At 38.2% G+C, this 17,154-nt stretch overlaps 1 protein-coding gene across 9 annotated transcripts in view; it reads left to right on the forward strand.

Moving 5' to 3' along the window:
• The window catches only part of NABP1 (nucleic acid binding protein 1), a 33,729-nt gene that overhangs the window by 1,426 nt on the left and 15,149 nt on the right, over window positions 1-17,154 (forward strand). Inside the window, exons 2-10 of one of the 9 annotated variants that reach the window (XR_009491124.1) lie at window positions 89-279; window positions 577-715; window positions 3,583-3,654; window positions 5,328-5,403; window positions 6,025-6,097; window positions 7,588-7,719; window positions 7,909-8,033; window positions 9,923-10,105; window positions 16,324-16,562. Coding sequence is in view for 4 of the 9 variants with exons in the window: in XM_059876447.1 (XP_059732430.1) it covers window positions 189-279; window positions 577-715; window positions 3,583-3,654; window positions 5,328-5,403; window positions 6,025-6,097; window positions 7,588-7,719; window positions 7,909-7,982 (657 nt within the window). In the remaining 5 variants the exon portion in view is untranslated. 9 annotated transcript variants of the gene reach the window in all.

Raw genomic sequence — 17,154 nt, forward strand, 5'->3', positions numbered from 1 at the left:
CCTTTTTTAGGCTCAGTGCCGTCTGGACTGGTTTCCTCGGTCCCTGACTAACCGCTTTCTCCCCCTTCTCTCGCCACCCCCGCCCAAGGTCGCCCCTCCGCCCTCGCCCCTGGCCCGGGGTGGGTGGGAAGCTTTGTCCGGCTCCCTCCCCACCCGAGTCTCCGCAGCGTAGCCGCACCTGCCTCAATATGAACGGGGTCAGGGACCCCCCTCTTTTTATAAAAGATATTAAGCCCGGACTGAAAAACTTAAATGTCGTCTTTATTGTCCTGGAGATAGGTAAGTGAGGTCCGCAGCCCGCCCCGCCGCCCTGTGCGTCCCGGGACAGGAGGGAAGGGCACCGCCGCTGCGAGCCGGGGGCTCCCCTCCCCCTCTCCTCCCTCGCTTCTCCCCTCCCCCATCCACGTGGCCCCGTTGGCCCCCACCGGCTCGGTAGCCCGCCTGCGGCGAGAACCCGGGGCTCTGCCTCTACCCACCACCTTTCAGGTGCATTTTGATCCCGGAGGAGGAGTTAGCTTTTTGGAAGTCCTCATTATCTAATACACCCCTCCCCCTTTGATTTTTAAATTTTTACAGGACGCGTGACCAAAACCAAAGACGGCCATGAAGTGAGATCATGCAAAGTAGCAGATAAAACTGGCAGCATCACTATTTCCGTGTGGGATGAAATCGGAGGTCTTATACAGCCAGGGGATATTATTCGGTTGACCAGAGGGTAGGTGTGCTTAAAAGGGTTGGGGAATGAGTGCGCCTCCAAAGTAGGAGTCTGCAGAATCCGAGTTGGCTGACGCCCGGCTCCTTGGCAAGTTCTGGATAAAGTTTAGTGTTTTCTGTGGGCCACTCCGAGGATTTTTGAGCCCCATTGATATTAACCTGAGATGGTGGACGGCATTGGGATGTAACACCTTTGCCTTTAAAAGTTTCCCAGTTTCAGCTGGGAATCTAGCCACACCTTGTTTACAAATTAGGTAGGTTTTTAAATACCATTCTAGAATTATTCAGTCTTTTTAGTAGACTATTAAAACTGACATAGTTAATATTTCATCTTTTTTCATTAACTATATAATGTAGTTGTCAGTTTATTTCCCCAACCTTTCCCCCTTTTAATAACTTTTGAAGTCTACCCATGTTTTATTTGTATACACATTTAGACCGTGTGTACTTAAATTGAGATTGTAGCTGGAGAATTTAGCCGGTTTTGTAGTGTGTCAAATTTGTACACGGATGTAAAAATTGAAAGGAAGTTTACAATATCTGGAAGGTACATTCTTGAAAATGATTCCTTTTGCCCACTGTTGTAAGGTCAGTGTTGCCCAAAAACCAGAATGTTGTGCAGAAAATGTTTGACAGAAAGATATGATACCTCTGTCCAAAAGAGTTACTTGGCAGATTGGTTTTTAAAAATAATTTAGTACATTCTTTTGGAGGGGTGGTGGGGGAGGTTATAAGTTAGACTGCGTTTACCAAGATTTACCAAGTTTTTAACTTAGATAAAATGCTAGAGAAGGATCTTTAGATTTTGGAAGCTTTTTGGTTTACAGAATTATAATAATTCATTGGTCATAACTGTAGGAAAAGTGGGTGGAGATTGATGTTAGCTTAGTGAATAGAATCTCAGAAAAGTGTTGGATCACCCTGAAAGTAGGAACTTAAGAGCCCTTTAATAGTATCTTAAAGGTCTTACAGCACCTTCAGGAAGTGAGGCAGAGTATCATCAAAGAAGGAAGTGAGAGTCAGGACTTAGACATTTTTTTCTCATACACTGTGACTCATGACACTGGTTAAGTCTTTTAAACTTCCACAGTTTTAACTTGCACAAAAGAGAATTTCTACCAGGGAGGGTAGGGTGAAAATTAGCATCATTAAAGTTTTTTGGCTGCCAAAGTATCTCATCCAGTGATTAGAAGTTATTTTATACACTGTAAACAGCTTCTCATTTCGATTATCGCATATTTGCACATTAAATACTTAGATGTGTCCATCAGAAAAACTGTGGAAAAACTGTCAGTAGCCAAGTAGTATCTGTAGGATCTTAAGGAGTATAGTTACCGAGGAGTACAGTGTAAAGGGAAGTTCAAACCCAAAGAAATCTACTATTTTCTAACTTCTGTTTAATCTTGAAGTTACTACGTTTTCTCAACTTTTCTGTAAAATGGGAATCCCAGGTGGCGCTAGTGGTAATGAACCTGTCTGTCAGTGCAGGAGACATTAAGAGACATGGGTTCAGTCCCTGGGTTGGGAAGATCCGCTAGAGAAGGATATAGCAACCCACTCCAGTATTCCTGCCCGGAGAATCCTATTAACAGAGGAGCCTGGCAGACTACGACAGTCCGTGGGGTCACGAAGAGTTGGACACAACTAAAGCAACTTAGCACGCATACCTTACTTACTAAAGTAACATATCCAGTGGAGTCTGGCCTATTTGTAAGGCCCTTAAATTCTTGTTAAATCTAACAACAGAAGCTTTGGAAGAAAGGTATACATCTCAATAATAGTAATTTGAATATTGACATGCATATCAGAAAATCCTGCAAACATTGATCTCATTCCTGAAATAAGTGAAAGTTAAATGTTTTAGTGCTGTAATTCATGGGATTGCAAAGAGTCGGACACGACTGAGCGACTGAACTGAACTGTTTTAGTTGCAGTAAGTTCAAATTTTCTCTCAAAGTAGGTGTTAATTTTTACCTTAATAAGGGAAGATATTAGTGCACTGTCTCCTCAGTCAGTTTTTTGTGTAACAAAGTGATGAATGGAATCTTTAATAAATAACATTTACTAAATGAGAAGAAATACATAATGTGAGACTAGAAGAATTTTATTAACTTGTATTAAAAGATAAACCATCACTGTACTTAGTTAAGTAATGCTTGGTTTTAATGTATCTTTCTAAATCATGAAACTTAATAGTAGTTGTACAAAGAAACAAGCCTTGGGCTTATTTTATAATATTAACATTTTTCATAGATTTGTGTATAAGATTATTTTGTCTAATGATACTATTTGAATTCAAAATTGTTTACATGTTCAGCTGTTGTTGCTAAAAATAGGGAATTTGGAAAAACAAATCAGTGTAAGATTATGATCTTAGTTTTTTAGCCCCTTCCTTGATTAAATATACTGAATTTTTAGTAACTTAGGAATAACACATGCTAGCCTGTTTTTGGAGGCAAAAGAAAAACTATTTTACCAATATCTGGTAGACCAATTATGTAAGTGTAAAATTAAACACTGGGATGTAGATTTTATATGTCCTGTGATTGAATAAAGTAATTTCTGATTAAGTCTCTGTAGTTTGAAAGTTCTCCCTATGTTAATTGACTAAAGATGTGATCTTTGGAGTATAATAATGCTTCCTTTGGAAAAAGACTTCTTTTTCTAGGGTTAGTTATTGTTTAATTATATCAAAATTTGGCAGTAGATTTTTCTTCACATTATTATTTAGTAAGTAACAAGTTAATCAATGGCAGAGACAGGGCTTGAGCCCTACCTGCACCCCAGTACAAAAAACACAGTATAAAAATTTATTGAAGTCGAAGGAAACAGATATTTCCATAGAACTGATGTTTCTTTTCTTTCTAGGTATGCATCCATGTGGAAAGGATGTCTGACACTTTATACTGGAAGGGGTGGAGAACTTCAGAAAATTGGGGAGTAAGTATTAAAATATGTTTCATATAATTGAATAAATTACAGATAATATCAACAGAATAACTGGTAGGTATGAAGTATGCACCTCTTTTTTGACTGGTAGACTGAATGCTTCCAGCAGCTTAACTTTCTGTGTATGTGCTAGGTGAACAGCTAGCAGTACTGTTTCCTGTGGTTGAGAATGTCAGTTTTTCCTGGCAAAGAGCATTAAGAAGCTGAACTTGAGATGATCCCCCGTGGGACCATTTCTGTCGGCTTTGGGAACGTTTATCTTTCAGGTGTCACAAGTACCATTTGAAGTAAACTCTGTCATCTAGTGAATTTTCAGTTAAGAAGCTGAGTATTAGTTTTAGGCAGTAAGTTTAATTTTTCTCTTTCTCTGTTTATGGGTGAATATGTACCCATATGTAAAGGGACTTGAAGCAGTGACAATTGAAGTCCTGTATTTATCCAGTCTAGGTACTGGACAGGCTGCCACAGTGTGAGCTTCCTAAACTACTACCCTGGTAATCTCCACCTTGACTTGGAGGAACCATCCTCTCTAGGGGTGTAAAGGTAGTTCAGTCTCCACACTGGCCTAGACATTTGGGATGTACTCATGAAGTATGGTGTAGGCAGTGAACCAGACCATTAAGTCCATTCTACTTGGTTTATGCCTAGGACACCTACTTAATATCTATCAAAATAGAGGATATCTAAAGGGAGAAGCCACAAATGGCACCAGAAAACAAAGGAAGAATGTTTTCTATACTGCAGGCATAAGATACTTTGGGAAGAATAAGCAGTCTTTGAGCTTTTTTTTTTTTAAGCTTTTAAAGATAATAAACTGGTAACACTGCTTCCGCTAGGAGGAAAATTAGAGTTCACTTCTGTTCATATTTAGAGTAATGCTAGAGCAATGTGCTATGAGAGGTCTTAGCGTTAGTATTACAGAAAGATGTCGGATTCTGACTCAACCTTCACATACATGTACAGTATTTATAATAATGGAGGTCAGTTACATGAAGAACCACTGGAGGTCACTCAATGCATAGTGACTTTGTGTTGGGGTCAGTATAGGAGTTACCAAAACTGATTTTAATTTGTGGGTTGAGCTAAGAAATGCTTATGTGTAATGTTAATTAATATACACCATAGTCAGTTGATAAGGCTTGGGATAAACTGTTTTCTTGATAGCCAGTTGTCTTTTATTAATGCCTGTAAAATCCACTTTTAACCTTGAATGATTATCTTTGCAGATTCACAGTGATTGGTCAAAGAATGACTATGACTGGATGAGAGTGCGTGAGTGGATCAGTGCAAATCCATCACCACTGCTGGAAAAACCACTCTGGAACCCTATACATGGTTCAGAGGCATCAGTCAGCCTGTGTGGAAAAATAGGACAAAGATGTGTTTCTGTGTCCTTGATCTTTGACATTTAATTTTTGCAGTACAGAATTAGAACTAAAATACAAAATAGAATGTTTTTAACATTGTCGACAATCAAGTATTTGAGGTTTTTTTTCCTAATGAAACAAAGCTTTTAGGAAGTTTTATTGTAAATGAATAGAGTTAGCATGTTGCTGTTTGGTTAATTCATTGACATCTAAGTTCTTTATTCCTGTCAGTTATGCATACTATATAAAGGTTGATTATTTCAGAAATCATTCAAATTGTGCTTTATTGTCTTTCAGATTTTGTATGGTTTATTCAGAATTGCCAAATTTCAGTGAACCTAACCCAGATTATCGAGGACAACAGAACAAAGGGGTAATTAATCCAAATGTATTGTCTGTTTTTATGATTAGGCTTTTGACTGTGTAATATAATTCTATGGCTAGGTTTCCAAGCTTTTCATATCCTAAGTATAATGGAGACAGTTTTAAGAAGAATCTTTTAAAGGTTATTTTCATTTTATGTGTTTTGTGAGTCTGTATAGGATCTGAAATGGTGCTGATGAACCTATTTGCAGGGAAGGAATGGAGACAAAAACGTGGAAAATGGACTGATGGACAGAGTGGGGGAAGGAGAGGGTGGGACGAATTGAGCAAGTAGCATTGCGATATATACATTACCGTGTGTAAAACAGTTAATGGAAAGCTGCTGTATGACACAGGGAGCCCAGCCTGGCGCTTAGAGGGTGGGACTGGGTGACTGGTGGGAGGGAGGTTCAAAAGGGAGGGGACACACAGACACACATACAACAGTTATGTCAGATTTGAGTTGTACAGCATAAATCAATACAACATTGTAAAGAAATTTATCCTCCAATTAAAAATAAAATTTAAAAATTGTTTTAAAACGCCTTGAAATTAAAAAAAAAGAATGGATGCATGTTATATGTTTATTTTGAAATCTTCATTTGATTAAGTTAAAACTTTTTTTTTATAGGCACACAATGAACAGAAGAATAATTCCATGAATAATAGTAACAATGTGGGTACAGGTACATTTGGACCAATGGGTAAGATTTTTTTTTTTTGGCGTATTTGTAATCAGGTATAAGAATTAAGGGACTCTCTTATGCAAAAAAAATTGTCTTTAGGCAAAAATTAGAACTAAAAGGGAAAGTACTCTGAAAGAGGGAATTCTCAAATAACTAATTTTTCTAGAAAAAACTGATACCCTCTTAAGCTAATTTATTGTGCACATTCTGTATTTAAACATTTGGACCAGTTACTGGGAACAGTGATTAAGAAATTAAGTTTTGATGATGCATTATGTTATTTCTTGTTGATTTTTACAGAATTTCTATAGTAATTATTATTATTTTTTTTATAGAAATTCTAGTAATTATTTACCAGGAAGTCCCCTGGTGGCTCAGAGGTTAAAGCATCTATCTGCCTGCAATGCAGGAGACCTGGGTTAGATCCCTGGGTCAGGAAGATCCCCTGGAGAAGGAAATGGCAACCCACTCCAATATTCTTGCCTGGAGAATCCCATGGACGGAGGAGCCTGGTGGGCTACAGTCCTTGGGGTCGCAAAGAGTCGGACACGACGGAGCGACTTCACTTTCTTTCTTTCTTTCTAGTAGTTATTTATAGTAGATTCAGAATAACTGGTTATTTTTGTGTACTGAAAGCAGTTTATCCTCAGATTAATAGCTCACCTTAGTTTTTCATATGCTAATAGCTGGCCTTTACCCCTCAAAAACCCTCAAAGGTCAATGGCTCTTATATCCTTGTTAAAGGTCTTTTGAAGCCTTTATTCTTAAAGACTTAGGGAAAAGTCTGTTGTGATTGGAATTCATTAGGGTGGCTGAGGGCTTCTCTGGCTGCTTAGACTGTAGAGAATCCACCTGCAATGCAGGAGACCTGGGTTCAATCCCTGGGTTGGGAAGATCCCCTGGAGAAAGGGCATAGCAACCTATTCCACTCTTCCTGCCTAGAGAATCCCCATGGACAGAGGAGCCTGGTGGACTGAGGTCTGTAGGGATGCAGAGTTGGACACAGCTGAGCACACAGCACAGTGTGGCTGGAATTTACTTGACCTGTTGGCTACATGTTTTGGCACAGCTCTGATGATTGTTATGTTGTGGGAAACTTTGCTGTTTTTTCCTTTAAAAAGTTAGAATTATATAAATATCTCTTAAAATATTACTAACCTTATTTGAACCAAATGCCAATACTTATATACTATTTTTCTTTTACTTTTTCCCTCAATACAGGTAGTACATTATCTATGCTTTTTTCCTACTTTGTTACTATCTCATTCAGTTCCCCAAGTTGTTCTTTTCCCCTACTCCTTATTGATACAAGCATCAGTTAATACATTTGAAGTAAATACACATTTGGAAAAACGTAGAACTCACACTGATTTTTTTCCCAGTAGTTTACAAGTAAAGGTGTTTGTTTTCCATAATATTCTTATAAGCATTAATAGCATGTGTTGGAACTTCAAATAGATGTAATTCTGTCTGAAAATGGTGATTTTTTTTTTTATATTCTTTCTTAGGAAATGGGGTTCAGACTGGCGCAGAAGCGAGGGGATGCCAATTTTCATATGCTGGTAGAAGCAATGGCCGGGGACCTATAAATCCACAGCTACCAGGAACAGCTAATAATCAAACAGTCATGACCACAATAAGTAATGGCAGGGACCCTCGGAGAGCCTTTAAAAGATGACCTATGCCAAATACTCACATGTAGTTTTTAAACTACATGCCCTACTTGAACACTTATTGCACTTTTATTTATTGTTAACTGTGAAAACTGTCCTTTATCTGTTTCTTTTTATGTTTTTGGTTTGTTAACAAGAGTGGTTTGTTTTTTATAGAAGAACTATTAAGCTGCTCGAGTCTCCTATTGAAGAATGGGAACACTCTGAAGAATAGGGGCATTTATTTTTAGAGCAAAAAGATCTTTGGATATCCTCTAAAAAAACCTGCACCCATTTCATGGGTGAGTTACTTACGCCATCAGCATTTTAGCCTCTATGAGTCTGTCTTCTATATAAATTTTGTAATATTTAAAATAAGGCTTAGTGGGAGATGTTCTTTTGTCTTAAATACAGATATTGCCAACTGAAGCAATAACCACCAAAAAAACAAAAGTCTGGTCAATGTTAACAGCAATTTTTGAGTGTGACTCCAGGGAATGATTGACTTCTTGAGTGACTGCCATTAAGATTTTCCAAGGACTGAATCATCCTAAACTCGTATTTTATTACCAAAAAGCATATTCTTTATCAGAATTATGGAACAGAATGTGATCTGCATTATGAAAAATTTTTAGGAATCTAAATTTATTTTAGGGTAGTCCTATTAATATTTATCAGCTTTGTGCATTACACTGAATGGAAATTTAAACCTGAGGCCTTGAATGTTTATTTTTTGAAACTACCGTGTCAAATATTGAAATTTAATTTGAGGGAGTTATAAAGTGATAGTAAACATTGATCTAACTTTTACAAATTATGGTAGATAAATATTATAGTGAAGGCAATTCAAATTGAATTTATGTAGAAATATTCAGTCTTATATAGGGTCCTGGGTACTTGCAGAAAATCGGCCTGGAGTGAAAATCCTAGGTACTTACTTATTTGAAGGGAGTGTGTGTGTGTGTTTATTGTCAAAATTTCTGAACACAATTCACAAAGCCTTATAAGCAGAAGTTAAGAAATGGCTCTCTCAAAGAAGCAAATACAGCTTTATTTAGAAATATAAAGGTTAAATTTACTCATATGATGTTAAATGGTGTCCAGTTCCACTTTTCACTGTAGGGTGGATAACTGGAAAATTTTTCCTTTGTCAGAATTAAAGTCTTCTTCAAAATTATCTCTTGAATAAAATTTGCATTAATGTTAACAGACCTACCTTATTTTTGCTCTTTTCATGATTTACAGTGGAGAGCCAGTACTTTTTTTTTTAACTGTAACTGAAGTCATGACTTCAGCCTGTGTGTGACTCCTTAGCTCTGTATTTATTTGTCTTTTTTCTCTCACCTCAAATAGCAAAATAGTTTAATTAGGCTTTGTTTCCTGAAAGTGCCATGGCGTTTGAATATAAAAATCTGTGCCAGATACTTATTTGCTTTAATCCAGTTTCTAACAGCGTGCCACGTATCAGGCACTGTGTCGGTAGTGTTAAGGGGTAAATGAAGTAATGAATAAGCTCAAGAAGTTTCTTTATGGTACTTAACTGGGGATTATATGTTATAGAAATGTTTTCACATACTGATTATTATAGTTCATTTGGTTTTGTGGCTAGTATTTTTTCAAGATGTTCACAAAATTACAGATGTTTGAAGTAAAAAAAAAATTGCAAATTAGTTTTTTTTTTTTTAAATCTTTAAGGGTAGGAGCCCCTAAGACTGAGTTATTTGTGGAAGATTAGTATTAAAGGTGATTTTGAATGAAAGAATTTTAGAGTTTAAAAAAAAATAATCAGGTAATGGCTTGCTGAGATGCTAATCCTGGCCTGATTCTCTTCACCTGTGGTATTGGACAAGCTGTTCACTTAAAACCTCTGTAAGCCTTAGGTTCCATTACTGTAAAAATAAGTAAGTGATATTACCCCTTTAGAGTTATTTAAGATTTTTCCAAGTGAATGATTAGAATGATTTCTAGCTCCTAATAAGCAGTCAAATGTTTGTTGTCTAATCATACCTCAAGAATAGAAAAAAATGCAGGAGTTAGGTGTGGAGTATTGTTACCTTTAATGTGTTGAGATTAAGTAGAGAAAGACCTTACATTTTACTTTTGTGATTGATGTTTGCCTCAATAATTTAACCTTGCTGTTCTGTGGGGTTTTTTTTAAAATCATTTATTAACAAATTTCTTTTTTCTTAAGGGAAGCCTCCAAAACCAAAGCAAAGTGAGTTACAATTCATATTGAATATTTGCCTTCTCAGCCTGCTTGGACAGTACTCATCAAGAAGTTAAGAGGAAGAAAGATTCCCACCTTCCCCCTTCCTGGCGCTTTCAGCTAACAACTTCATAAGTTTAAACATCTACTGAAAACAAAGGCCATTTGGTATAGAAATACACACTACTGGGTTTGGGTCCCACTTTATCTTTCTAAGTCAGTTCTGAAGTGGATTGAAATGAATTGAAGTCTCATTAGGCAGATGGCCCCTTCTCTCTGGGCAGGTTCTTTGGGGGGGTTACTACAATACAGACTTGGAAACATGAAACCCATAAAGCAAGGTGATGTTACATATTAGTGAAGCCTGCTGTATGCTTTCCCATGGACATTTATGCCAACTCATTTTTGCTTGGTTCCTGTAGTTTTAGTAATTGCATTTTAAATTTGAGGACAGTTTAACTTGAGGCTCCCCTAAATAATTGTATCACTGAGAACCGAGTATTTGTCACTTGTAGTTTTATTTTTTAACATTTTAAGAGAATGGTTAATTTGCTGGGTTGAGTAATAATGCCGAGGGAATGATACTAAAAACAAATAGATACGAGGTTAGTAAAATCAGTGATCTATAAAGAACATGTAATCAGAAAGTGGTTAACCAGCCCTAGAAAGTTTTCTCAGAAGGTACGAATTTGAGAGTATTTTACATCAGTCTTAAGACATAGTAGCAATTCTTAGTTTATATGGATCTGACATTCCAATTTAGTTACTGACATGCCTTCCTTTTTGTTATACCTTAATAATACCATTATCATAATGTACCATAATGATAGATTGCTCCAAGCAATTGTAGGCTGCCGTGACTCTTAATTAAAGAGATTTAATGTATTCACAAAGGTTCTAGAAACAACAAACAAAAAACCACATGAAAAGCAGTTTTAACATAAGACTTTGACACCAAAGTTCGTTTATTCCTCTAGACTTGTTTTTGGAGTAGACTTGTTCTCAGCTATGATGCCTTTTTTTTTTTTAATCTACTTTTCCTTGTGTTAATTTGTTTTGTCCCCTATCCGATGGAAGTGAACATTTCTAGTAGAAGAGAGTCACAGTTGTTCTCTGGTACAGGATTAATGATGAGTAAAAGCAGATATACTTGGCCATAGTGACAATCTGAGTATTGAGGTTCCAGCCAATTATTAAATAGATGTTGGGGTAAACAACCCCACATTTCACAAAGTAGCCATAATGACTAACAGTTGAGATATGCTTTTGAGGAAATCTAATTGTGACCTTGGGAAAACAGCACTATCCCGAATGGTACGTTGTTAGGACCTGAGGGGGAGAAACTAGAAAAACTTTGCAGGTGTGTTCAAGTTTTTTCCAAATCTCTTCAGGTTTACTTCATTAGGGATCCACCAGAATTTGTTCCAGTGCTGTGACCACAGTACTCCAGGTTTCTGAGCTAAAAGTGTATAATGATGTTTCTTAAAGCACAAATCACAGATGAGAAAATCAAGTCCAGGCCATCTGACAAACCATTCATGTAGTATTTCCTCATTAAGAACATTAGGTCCAAAGATATTCCTAAGAGCTGTTTACCAGTGAGATAATAAGTATGATGAAAAGAAAATCAGCATTTTAACAAGTTTTGACTAGTAGACATTCCATTTGTCTTTTTCAGGGCCTTGATAAGTAATACATGTCTTTAAAAATCAGATCTTTAACCATTTTACACCAAAATTTGAGTACATTTTTGTTTCATGCCAACAAAATTTATACTTCTGGACATAGAGAGTCCAGTTTCTTTGTCCACATACTGATACTGAATAAAACTCTCAAAGAATGGTTTATAAACCTATAGGATTTTCCCCAGGAACTTGTTAGGTGTATGGATTATTTCTGTGCTCCACCAGAAGAATGTGTAAGTGTAGGTTGGAGAGAGCTGCACTTGAAACAAAATCTCTGAAGATTTTTGTCTCCTGCCCTTGATATTAACACAGAAATAACTTTATCTTGAAATAAATGTACACACGCACATACCAGTTTATTTTTGTGAGGTTGGAATGTATCAAGGTCTAGATTATAAAAAATAGTACTCAGACATATGCACCTCCAAAAGTCAGAATTGATGGGTAAAGCAGGGTAATTCCAAGCAGGATAGAGTTTGAGTACAGCCTGTCAGCACTCTTGAGTTTTGAACTAGGTTCAAATAGAATATCTTAGGGTCAGGTTATCCATAGTGGAATTGCCTGGCTTCCTCTGGACCTATATTGATTAAAGTGAAAATATGCCTTTTCAAACACTAGTTTTCTGTTAAAAAAATAGATTTTATCTTTATTTCAGCAAGCCTGTTTGCAGCAGCGTCTGCCTTTCTCCTATCTCCCAAAGCATTCCTCAATTCCCTTTATTGTGTAGAGAGGCTGGCCAAATAGAAAAGTAGTGAAGTTGGAGGCCTATATAAACATTGCTGAGAATACCTCCAGAATCTACCCTCATTGACCTCGATCCTGTTCTTCACAGGGGCAGGTATCATAAATATGTTACATAAATGGGTAATAAGCAAGGTACAGCTTGACTGCCAGGTGGGGCTAGTCTTGATTCAAATAGTTATAACCCTAATAGGAAGCTGAGTAAGACCTCTGACCTAAGACTAAGAAAACTAGTAAAAATGGTCAGTTCAGTTCAGTCGCTCAGTCGTGTCCAACTCTGCAACCCCATGAATTGCAGCACGCCAGGCTTCCCTGTCCATTACCAACTCCCGGAGTTTACTCAAACTCATGTCCATTGAGTCAGTGATGCCATCCAGCCATCTCCTCCTCTGTCGCCCCCTTCTCCTACCCCCAATCCCTCCCAGCATGAGTCTTTCCAATGAGTCAACTCTTCGCATGAGGTGGCCAAAGTACTGGAGTTTCAGCTTTAGCATCATTCCTTCCAAAGAACACCCAGGACTGATCTCCTTTAGAATGGATTGGTTGGATCTCCTTGCAGTCCAAGGGCCTCTCAAGAGTCTTCTCCAACACCATAGTTCAAAAGCATCAATTCTTCGGCGATCAGCTTTCTTCACAGTCCAACTTTCACATCTATACATGACCACTGGAAAAACCATAGCCTTGAATAGATGGACCTTTGTTGGCAAAGAAATATCTCTGCTTTTGAATATGCTATCTAGGTTGGTCATAACTTTTGTTCCAAGAAGTAAGTGTCTTTTAATTTCATGGCTGCAATCACCATCTGCAGTGATTTTGGAGCCCCCAAAATCCACTGTTTGCCCATCTATCTGCCATGAAGTGATGGGACCAGATGCCATGATCTTCGTTTTCTGAATGTTGAGCTTTAAGCCAACTTTTCATTCTCTTTCACTTTCATCAAGAGGCTCTTTCGTTCCTCTTCACTTTCTGCCATAAGGATGGTGTCATCTGCATATCTGAGGTTATTGATATTTCTCCCGGCAGTCTGATTCCAGCTTGTGCTTCTTCCAGCCCAGCGTTTCTTATGATGTACACTGCATGTAAGTTAAATAAGCAGGGTGACAATATACAGCCTTGACGACTCCTTTTCCTATTTGTAACTAGTCTGTTGTTCCGTGTCCAGTTCTAACTGTTGCTTCCTGACCTGCATACAAATTTCTCAAGAGGCAGGTCAGGTGGTCTGGTATGTCCATCTCTTTCAGAATTTTCCACAGTTTATTGTGATCCACACAGTCAAAGACTTTGGCATAGTCAATAAAGCAGAAATAGATGTTTTTCTGGAACTCTGCTTTTTCGAGGATCCAGCGGATGTTGGCAATTTGATCTCTGGTTCCTCTGCCTTTTCTAAAACCAGCTTGAACATCTGGAAGTTCACGGTTCATGTATTGCTGAAGCCTGGCTTGGAGAATTTTGAGCATTACTTTACTAGCGTGTGAGATGAGTGCACTTGTGTGGTAATTTGAGCATTCTTTGGCATTGCCTTTCTTTGGGATTGGAATGAAAACTGACCTTTTCCAGTCCTGTGGACACTGCTGAGTTTTCCAAATTTGCTGGCATATTGAAGTGCAGCACTTTCACAGAATCATCATTCAGGATTTGAAATAGCTTAACTGGAATTCCATCACCTCCACTAGCTTTGTTTGTAGTGATGCTTTCTAAAGCCCACTTGACTTCACATTCCAGGATGTCTGGCTCTAGGTGAGTGATCACACCATCATGATTATCTTGGTCATGAAGATCTTTTTTGTACAGTTCTTCTGTGTATTCTTGCCACCTCTTAATATTTTCTGCTTCTGTTAGGTCCATACCATTTCTGTCCTTTATTGAGCCCATCTTTGCATGAAATGTTCCCTTGGTATCTCTAATTTTCTAGAGATCTCGAGATCTCTAGTCTTTCCCATTCTGTTGCTTTCCTGTATTTCTTTTGCATTGATTGCTGAGGAAGGCTTTCTTATCTCTCCTCGCTATTCTTTGAAAGTCTGCATTCAGATGTTTATATCTTTCCTTTTCTCCTTTGCTTTTCGCTTCTCTTCTTTTCACAGCTATTTGTCAGGCCTCCCCAGATAGCCATTTTGCTTGTAGTCAGCATAATTAGTGCCCTCTACTGGATGGTTACGAAATCGTTTAGTAAATTAGGACTGGCTTGATGTGGGGGAAAATTGCCATTATTCCATCAGATGGGATTTTTTTGATGTTTAATCATGTGTGAAAGATCAATAAGGAGCTATATGTTTATAGTTGATGAACAAGCAACACTGACATTAAAAGTAGATTCCTTTCAGTTAAGCAGCTTTATTAAATAAACCCTGAACAGCTCCTTGAAGGGTCAGAAAATATGGGAATTGTTGCCAAGTTTTGTACTCTTGTTATATATTTCAATAATGCTGGTGGGAAGTGTAAATTGTTAAAAATACCTTTGGGTGGGCGGTGGTTTGGTAAAAACAGTTGGAAGTAGAACGCGAAACTGCTCTTACAAATTTTATTCCTTTACTAGTGGTGTTTTGTCAAATCCTGGCCAAGTGACTGCTGTTCTTGGAGTTATGTTAGCTTTGCAGAACATAACCTATTTTAATTGCCAGAGACAATGTGCTTTGGTGAAAAGAACATGATTTTGAGCTGAGGAGATCTTGGTTTGAGACTAATTCTATTTATTGGCTCTATGGTCATGATCTTCATTTTAAAAAGAGGAATCGGGGGCTATCTGTATACTGGCAGAGTGATGAGAACTATGTGAGCCAATGTATGCAAAACATCTGTTCCATATCTAGAGCTCAACAAGTGTTGTGTCTTTTTCCCCATGAGCAATGGAAATAAGAGGCAAATACTGGTCATTTCTCCATGCCAGTATTAAGAGACAACCTTTTCTATAAAATCTGGAATATTAAGCAGTTTATATAATTGAAATTAACTTCCTTTTTTTAAAAAAAGCTTTTAGAGTCTTTTGGATGCAGGAAAGTACTATGCTGAGATTTTACCATGACAGTTGTTGGATTGAGTCTTCATCACAAAATCTGTCCAATAGCTGAGTACCTTGCACTGCTTTTTTTTTCCATTCATCCTTTCCCAGAGGGTGAAGGCATGACTATGAAAGTGCAGGGGAAGAAGAAGAATGTGTGGGCCAGGGTTTGTGTCAGGGAGAAAGTCAGTGGCCAAGGGGAAAACAGAGGGTACTGGAAGGGATTCTGTATTTCCAGTGACACCCTCAGTGTTGCTGTGTACCCAGAGTTTGCCGGTTTGCTTCTGATAAAGCATTAGGTAACTTTCCCCAAGATTCTATTATGAAAAATTTCAAACGTGTTGAAAGAATTGTAGACACGTGTACTCGCCAGTGAGATATTGCCATTACTATCTGACTCTGCTTGTTTTTATTCCATCCGTCTATTCATCCTGTTCTATTCATTAGTCTTTTTAATACATTTCAACTAAACTGCAGACATCAGTGAACTGAATATTTCACTATTTGGCATACTTGTTCATTAATGGAGTTCAAGTGGGTTTTTAGTGTAAAATTTACAAAGAAATGCACAAAACTCAGGTGTACATTTGTGAGCTTTAATGAATGCCTATGCCACCTGTGTAACCCCAACCCCTGTGGAGATACGGAACATTGTCATCATTCCAGGATGTTCTCTCATGTAGCTTCCCAAGTGAATTCCTTATCCCCACAGACCAGTGGCAGTCACTTTTCTGATATTTTAAAAACCACTCAGCTTAAAGCTAAAAGTTTCCCATGTACCAAGGTCAGCTCTAGATTGCCTCACTGAGTTACATAATTCCAGTTTCCACCATGCCAGAATACAACCAAGCCCAGCACCCTCACACACCTCACAAGTGTAATTCCATGACTTTGGTATTTTTAAGTCTCTCTCCTTGTTTCAGTTTAGCTCTGGCCTTACTAACATCTATTTTTTCCCCCTCAAGATTTACATCTGACACCCTAGACTCCTGGGGCAGAAACTGCTGGAATGAAGACCAGCTGAGCAATAGGAGTTGCAGTCCTACGAATGTGACTGGAAGGAGTTGGTTACCTGGAACACACCACTGCCAAGAGCAGCTCTGAGTCAGGGATTAGAGGGGGAGCCTCTGGCAGGATATGATATGAAGTCCTCTGGGATGGAGTGCCAGGACAAGAAGATACACACGAACTTCAGTGTGTGCAGGTCAAATGCTCAGCTGTTTAGCAGGTCTTGAGTCTAAAACTGATTTCTTAAGGCATGAGCTGACCAGAAGTGTCTTCTACTTCTTATGGTTTTGCCTTTTCTACCCATCAGTTGGCTTCAAAGCTGGCATACTCAAAGAGTGTGAAACTTCCTTGCCAAGCAGAGGCCCGCCACTCTGAATCTATAGGGAAGTATCCCCAAATGAAACACACTGAATAAAACACTATTGTGTGTTCTTTCCCAATTTATGTACACATGTATACACACATATTAATCACTGTCAACAAAGTTGTTTCTGCATTAAGCCCACATTTCTCAGTCTTAGGTACTTGCCTTTTTTTTTATTACTTGGTCTCTCCACTTCTTTAATGGGTACCCATAATTTATTGTGGAGAAGGCAATGGCACCCCACTCCAGTACTCTTGCCTGGAAAATTTCATGGACGGAGGAGCCTGGTGGGCTGCAGTCCATGAAGTCGCTAAGAGTCGGACACGACTGAGGGACTTCACTTTCACTTTTTACTTTCATGCATTGGAGAAGGAAATGGCAACCCACTCCAGTGTTCTTGCCTGGAGAATCACAGGGACAGGGA

Source organism: Bos taurus, chromosome 2 (genome assembly GCF_002263795.3).
Source record: "Bos taurus isolate L1 Dominette 01449 registration number 42190680 breed Hereford chromosome 2, ARS-UCD2.0, whole genome shotgun sequence".
Classification (NCBI taxonomy): Eukaryota; Metazoa; Chordata; class Mammalia; order Artiodactyla; family Bovidae; genus Bos; species Bos taurus.